This window comes from Marmota monax, unplaced genomic scaffold (genome assembly GCF_021218885.2).
Source record: "Marmota monax isolate L192 unplaced genomic scaffold, Marmota_monax_Labrador192_F-V1.1 WCK01_AAM20220418_F8-fsc00157, whole genome shotgun sequence".
In the NCBI taxonomy this organism is placed as follows: domain Eukaryota; kingdom Metazoa; phylum Chordata; class Mammalia; order Rodentia; family Sciuridae; genus Marmota; species Marmota monax.
Window position 1 is genome coordinate 2,081,977 of NW_026694573.1, and position 7,554 is coordinate 2,089,530.

The 7,554-nt window shown below is 54.8% G+C and overlaps 1 protein-coding gene across 1 annotated transcript; it reads right to left on the reverse strand.

Annotated features, from left to right (window-relative positions):
- Positions 1-940: 940 nt before the first annotated feature.
- On the reverse strand, positions 941-6,670 carry LOC124077013 (RIMS-binding protein 3B-like). Its single transcript, XM_046421183.2, has one exon. The coding sequence runs from the start codon at positions 6,580-6,582 to the stop codon at positions 1,660-1,662; it is 4,923 nt and encodes a 1,640-aa protein (XP_046277139.1). The 5' UTR covers positions 6,583-6,670; the 3' UTR covers positions 941-1,659.
- Between the last annotated feature and the right edge of the window lie 884 nt (positions 6,671-7,554).

The following is a 7,554-nucleotide window of genomic DNA, read 5'->3' on the forward strand; positions in this document are numbered from 1 at the left end:
GGTCTGAGTTCCTTCCCTAGGGTAGTCACAGAACCTGTCTGAGCCTGTTTTCTTGCTGTAAAAATGGATTATTGTGAGCATGAGAGGGGACAACAGTGGCCCTTGATCCATGGATATCCTGATAGATTTCCTTTGCTTGCTGAGGCCTGTGGCCTTCAGCTCACAAATAATGTGTCCATGTGTACACAAAAGCTCCTCAGGTAGGTCAAGTATTCTTTGAGGATAAGACTGCCATAAATGTGTCAGATTGGGCTCTTGGGCCTGCCCCTTCCCTCTTCCCACCTTCAACCCTAGGGACAATAACCCTTTAGCCTCAGTTCTTAGACTTGACCATATAACCAGATGTTAGCTCCAAAGCTTCTGTCTCAAGAGTGCTTCCAGGGCTGGGGATGTGGCTCAAGCGGTAGCGCGCTCGCCTGGCATGTGTGCGGCCCAGGTTCGATCCTCAGCACCACGTACAAAGATGTTGTGTCCGCCGGGAAAAAAAAAAAAAAAAAAGAAAAAAAGAGTGCTCCCAGTCAGTGTTGAGTTGTAGCTTAGTGGTTGGGTTCCATCCACAGCACCAAATAAATAAATAAAACAAAGATTAAAAAAAAAAAGAGTACTTCCAGTCATTTCTGGCTACACTGTCATCCTTTCTCTGACAGCATTGCTGGATGTAGGGAAACAAAGTGGCATCAAACAGAAGCAAGGAAGGATTAAACCCACCCTTTCTCCCCATCTTCCTGGAGATGGAACCCTGGAAAACCATGGAAAGAGGAGGTGGCTCTGAGCCTTATGACTTTAGCCATTGGGGGACTCCCCTGAGTCTCAGTTGGCATTTACCTAAAATAGGGGCAATTAAGAAAGTGCACTTCCAAGGGGATCTCTCATGAAGCACTTTGGGAAAGGGAGAATCTAGAGTCAGACTCCCTACTGAGAGACACTGACCCCACCTTCACAAGGGTTCACCAGCAACACAGTCCCAGCATAGGGACTCCTTGGGAAAGTTCTAGCCAGGAATAACCTTCAGGTCCCTGTTTCTTAGCTCTGGCTTCTGGCTGGACCCTCTGTAACTAGCATGCCCTGAACAGGGCCCACCCTAAAGAGTAAAAATGCAACTACTCTTCCCTGGCCAGGAAGACATTTCTATAGCACTTGCAGATCCACTGGACAGGACAGGGAAGAAGAGTCATGTGCATGTTTCCCTTGGTTGTTCTTTAACTTCTAAAATATTCTTTTTTTTTTCTATGAACATTTTAATGAGGGGTTGAACATAAAATAAAAAAATAACATTCTGATTCTTTTTTTTTTAAGATGCAGACTTTTCTTAAGACTTTCATACAAGGCAATGGATGAATAATGTTAACCTGCTAAAGACAACACATATTGACCACAGAAAAAGGCACTTCTTCAAATACATATTATAGTTTTTGACAACTTTGAAACAGTCAAACTCTCACGAATTGGCTTATTTTCTTTTGGAAACAATTAAGCCCAACTTCTCCCAGAGGTTAGGGGACACCTGGGGACTGCCATCAGTTTTAACACAATGGTGCCTGGAGCAAATGTTGCTTAAGGCGGCTGCAAGAAGGGGTGTTGTGTGAGAGTGCTCATGCTTGCTTCTTATCCAGAGGGGTGTGGGAAGCCAGAGGCTACCACCCCAGCAGGTAGCCTTGCTTACTCTCTGTGGATAGACAAGTCATCCAATAGGTGGGCTGGGACTAGGCCCCTGTGGCCACCTGACTCACCATAATAGAATCCTTTATCATCCACAGGCCCATACACTGTGATCATGTCCCCAGCCCTTAGTGCCAGCTTGCCTTTTCCCCGGCATCCTGCTCTCCTGTTCCTGGGATCATAGTCCAGGGCCGCCATCATGATCTTTGGAGTCCACAGTGTGGGTCTCTTGATGTTCCCTTGGGGTATGAGGAAGGAACCTTGGGGCCTGGTGAGCCTCTCAAAGTCTGCAAGGTGGCCCACAGAGGGCAGGTGCCCTTGTGCTGGCAAATGCCACCTCCTGTCAGTCCACTCTGTGTCCACCTCTACCTCCACCACAAGGTGCCCAGGGATGTTGCCCACTTGTCCATTGCACTCACCATGGTAGAAACCATGGGGGTCCTGACAGCCCCATACTCTTAGCAACTGCCCTTTCTGGAAGGTCAGTTCCTTCTCTGCAGCCTCAGGGTTGGCAGACATTGTCAGAGGGTTATAATCAAAGAGGGCCACAAAGACCCTGGCGGGAATATTGGCTTCTGTCCCCAGCTGTGTGGGGCCACCCCTGGACATCTTAATGATTTTGCTGGATGGAGTTGGACACAGCACTGAACTGGGCTCAAGGAGCTGGCACTCTCTCTTATCCCCCAGAGCCTGACCTCGCCTACTGTGAGGCCTGAACTTCTTTTTCTGCTCTTGATTTTTTGTGCACCAAGGATCCAAGCACAATGCTGCTGCCTCCTCAAAGATGTCATGGAAATCAGCTGCATATTGCTGGCAGGTTCTCTGTTGGGGAGGTATGAACACTTGGGTATCCTGTTTTTGCCTAAGGGTTTTTTCAAAGGCAGCCTTCTCCTGACTTAGCTCTTTTCTGGATCCACACTCAGGGGGCGGATGGCTGAATCCTGGAGCAGGACTTCTGCTGGTATTCATGTGCCCATAGTAGTTTTCTTTCAACCCAGACTGGTCACTGGGTAGAGGTAATCTGTGGTGATTCTGGGGATTCTTCTGAAAGGACACATCCTTTCTGCATTTTTTCCAGGTCTCTATGGGTTCCTGGACTTTGTTGCCAGTCCCTTCTGAGCTTAGGTTGGACACTGGGGACTGCCTTTTTGAGACTTCTTCAGGGAATGCTTCTAAAGACTTGGTCTGAGGCTCCCCACAACTTCCAGGAGTGTGGGGGACAGCTTTGGTATTCAGAGAAGCTAGTACCAGCTTCTGATGGCAGACAGGGAAGGTGACTCTATAGGTGGATGGGTCACCACAGGTATAGCTAAATGAAGGAGTCTCTGGTAATGGGTTGCAGGTGAAGTAGTCCTCAGGGATCTGAGCTGGCACTGAATCCATGGACTCACCATAAAGTGACATAGTTCTCACTGAGACCTTCTGGCATGTTAGGGGCACCTGCATTTGGGAAAATTGCAGCAGGATGCTCCCAGCAGTGGCATCAGTGACCTCTGCAACCTTGAGCCCATCTGCATACACAGCATAACCAGTAACCTGGACCCCATTGGAGGACCCAGCTGAGTCAATGGTCACAGGAAGCCAACTGACCACCAGGAAACCTGGCAAGGTGTGGTGCTCCACCAGGACATCTAGCGGAGGGTCAGGAGGTCCTGCTAAGGGGGTATTGAAGATGATGGTAGAGGACATTGTTTCCCAGTGCTCCTGCAACAAGTCCCAAGGCAGACGCACCTCCACCCGCACCTGATATCGTGTGCTGGGATGCAGGCCTTGGAAAGTGTAGCAGCTCACACCTGAAGGGGTCAAGGCATGCTCCTGGTCATTGAGATACACCACATGGGGGTGTCTGTTGCTGCTGCAGACCCAGGCAATTTCAGCTGATGTGGCTGTGACATTCTGCAGATGTAGTTGCATTGGAGCCACACACAGCACTCCTTTGGCCCCCAGAAGGGGTCTGGAGAAGCCCTGCTCCCCCGCACTCTGTGGTGAGCCTAGCCAACATGCTTTTGTCTTGGACTCCAAGATCTCTACTGCCACTTCTGTCTTGGAGCCCACCCTTCCCTTCTGGCATGGCACTCTATCCACTGATCCCTGTGCTTCCTCAGATAATGAGCTATTTTCCTCTGAGACTCTGCTCTGCCCAGCTGGCAGTACAGTGGGGCCAAGGTCAGGGTACTTGGAGGACAGGCAGCCCAGGATGTCACTGTCTGGAATCTGTTCCACCAAGTTTGAGGGCACTAGTCCCCGCCGGCCATCCTCAAGCTCCCCTTCATAGAAGCCATCATCGTCCATATCCCCAAAGATATATACATAGTCACCAGCTGTGAGGGGCAGCTCACCATCAGGTTGCTCATTGGGCCCCTCTAAGGGGTTGTAGCTATACCTAGCCAAAAAGATTTTGAGCTTGGGAGTTGCAGGAGTCTCAGAGGACCCCACTTCCAGGGAAGGAGACACACTGTCTGGCTCCAGGTCATCCACCTCACTGACTTTATCCATGTCCAGAGTAAGGCAAGATGGCACTGTGGCCCACATGGACTCCACCTCTGAGGAAGAGGAGGAGTTTGAATGGGAGCTGGTTTTCTTGGTCTGGGGCCTGGAGTCCAGGAGCTGGCTGGCAGGGACCCTATCTGACACTTGGGGCACACTGGATGTTTCCCCAAGAACTGGGTTCTCCTGCTGGGAGAGACAAACAAGAAGCTGTTTGTCTCTGCTAGGCTCTGACAGAGCATGGTCTTCAGGCCCTGGCTTGAACTTGGCCCTTCCACTACCCCTACCTTGGGATTCTGGGGTTTGGGTGGTCTCCCGTAGATGTTCGGGAGGGTGGTCAGGGGAACACTGCAACGTCTGCATCTCCTTCCGGGCATCCTGCAGGTCACTCAGGGCCTTCTGCAGGTCGTGCTGCAGCTGCTCCTGCCTGTCTTGCTCGCGTGCCGCCTGTTGCAGCAGCTGCTCTGCCAGCATGCTTGCGGCGTCACGCTCCTGGCACGCGCGGCCCAGCTGCTCGCGCACGTCGCTGTTCTCTGCAGCCACTTTCCTCACCCAGTCAGCCTGGGCCTGCAGTCGCGCGTTCTCCTCCGCCAGCCAGGCGCCCTTGCGCAGTGCTGTCTGCAGCTGTACTGCTGTCTCCTCGCCGCGCCGCTGTGCGGCCGCCGCCTGAGCACCCAGTTCCTCACATTCCCTACGCCGCGCGCCCAGCTCGCGCTCTAGTGCTTGCACCTGGTGTCGCGCATCTTCACAGAGTGCGCTCTGGCAGCCGGCCTCGGCCGGCTTGTCGCTCCTGCCCTGTAGTAGCGTCAACTGCCTTTGCAGGCGTAGCACTTCCCGCTGGGACTCACGCTGCAGCCGGTCCAAGTCGCTGATGTTGAGCCACTGCGTGCAGGGGGCGCCTCCTCCAGGATCAGAGACGCTACTAAGGCCAGTGGCGACGCGTGCTTGCAGCAGGTGGCATTCGCGCTGCAGCTCTTCGATCTGCTTGTCTTTGGCCAGCAGCGCGCTAGCTTGTTCTGACAGATCCTGTGCACGCTGGCGGGCAAAGGCCTGGCATAGCTCCAGGCCAGAGCGGCTCTCACCCGGCACAGGCGCGCTCATTGCTCTCAGGTTGGTCTCCTGAAGCTTTCGAGCCCGGTCCTCCAGGCGCCTCGCGAGTCCGGTCAGCTCCGCGTGCTTCACTTTGAGCCGCTTCACCTTTTCCTCCGCCCCGACGGAGAAGTGTGCGCGCCGCAACTGTATGTTCTCTTCTTGTAGTCCAGAGCAGCGGCGTGCTAGCACCCGCAGCGTTTCAGCAAGTTCCGAGTTCTGCTTCACCAGTTCCTGGTAGTCCAAGCTCAGTGGTGAAGGCGTCAGAGCAGCGCAGGGCTCCTTCCGGGAGATTTCTTCTCGGGGATCCCTAGGGTTCCTACGTACCGATAATGACAAGGATGGTAGCAGTGGCGGCGGCGGGGGACTCAGGGAGCCCTTGATGGATGCATCTGTCAAGGAGACTCGCGCCTCAGATTCGGAGGCCTTGGGGAAACTCAGTGTGCTGTCCAGCGAGCAAGAACGCTCTGTTGCCAAGGAATCGAGGGAGCTGGCGCGCGTTGGGAGCAGGCCATCTGCGGAGCTTGAGCACACCGCGGGCACCAAATCCAGGGAACGAGAGCGAATGCGATCGCGGGCGCTCAGGCCGTCCAGGGATGGGAGACGACAGTCGAGCTTTGGAGTGAGACGAGCACTGCTTGCTGTTTCAGGGAGCGGCTCTTCCGAGGGATTCACTGCTTGGGAGTCCGGGGGTCCAGACAAAGCGGGCTGCCAGCGGAAGTGTTCCAAGATGTACTTGAGGAAGAGCTGGCGCTCCATGTCCAGCGCCGCCTGCAGGTGGCGGATGCGCGCTGCCTGCTCGCTGTCGGTATCCCAGCGCAGTTGTGCCAGGACGTCCTGCAGGCGACAGCGGCATTGCGCGGCGGAGACCTCCGGCGCCCCCGCGCGGCTGCAGTAGCCACGGTTCACCAGCTCCTGGGCCAGCTGGCGCTGCAGCTCCCGGGCCTGGCGCACCACGCCATCGCGCTCGCGATGCAGCAGCTGCTGCAGCTGCCGTAACTCGGCCTCCTTCCAGCGCAGCAGCTGCCGGATCTCGGTCTCGCGCTGCCGCTGCACGTCCTCCTGCAGCTGCCGCAGCTCCCGGAAGCGCTGTGCCTCCCACTTGGAGCGCAGATGGTCAGCCAGCTGCTGCCGCTCCCTCTCGGCTGCCTCCCGCAGCTGCCGAGCCTGGGACGCGAAGCGCCGTCGTTCCTCCAACCTCCGCGCGCGCTCCGCCTCCAGCTCAGCCCGCAACTTCTCCAGCTCCTGTCTCTGTTCCTCCTGCACTGCAGCCGCCGGGCCGGGGCTACCTGGTTTCTTGGGCGACGCGCGGCCGCCACCCAAGGGGGTGGGCGAGTCCTTGGTCATTGTGGCCGCAGCCAGGCCAGACGCCTGACCTCGCCTGGCAGGCCACAGCTCGCCAACGGCTGCCGCCCCGGCCGCGGCCAACCGCCCCGCGCGCCCCTTCCGGCGCAATCTGGTGGGACTCCACGCGCCCCTTCCGCTTCGGGATGGGTTCCCCTAGTCCCCTGCCGCGGGTGTCTTCAAGGGTTGTTCACCTCTCCGTGTTGCCTAGGCAGAGACTGAGACCTGACACGGACTCCTGAGCCTACTGAGATTCCCTGGGTGTCTTTTTGGCCCCACATCTTTCCTGCTTCATGGCTCTGTGACCCACCTGGATATTTTTCCAGGCACTGTTCCTGCAAGCCCTAGCAGAAAAGGATGCCCCGTGGGAAGCCTGAGCGCTGCTCCTGGGCCTGGAGAAAGGGTCCAGGTGGGTAGGTCAAGATCACAGATGATCTGTGGTCTCCCAAATTCTTTCTCTGGAGTCTTTGTGTGCCCTATCTTCAATTGCCTGGCCAGGGTTTCATGCAATGTGTTTGACCTGGGTGGCTGGGATCTACAGCAAGAGTGTCTAAACTTGGGGGTGAGCACTGCACCACTGACAGGAGAGCACATCTGGTGGCTGTATTCCACTATATCGACTCTTCCAAGAAACCCTGTAGTGCCAAGTACTAGCATACATCATCTGTTGAAACCCTCTCATGCCCATTTTACAGATGAGAAGTATCCAAACCCACAACTTGGATTTGGTGCCATCTGTGACAGAGGAGGAAAAAAAAAATTTTTTTGTGAGGGCCAGAGCCCAGGACCTCACAAATGTTAGGCAAACCCTCTACCACTGAGCTACACCCCCAAATCCCTGTGCTTTGTTGGTTCTTTTTATTTTTTAATTTTATTTATTTATTTATTGTATCAGGAATTGAACTCAGGGGCACTTTACCATTGAGCAACATCTCCAGCCCTTTTTAATATTTTATTTAGAGACAGGGTCTCACT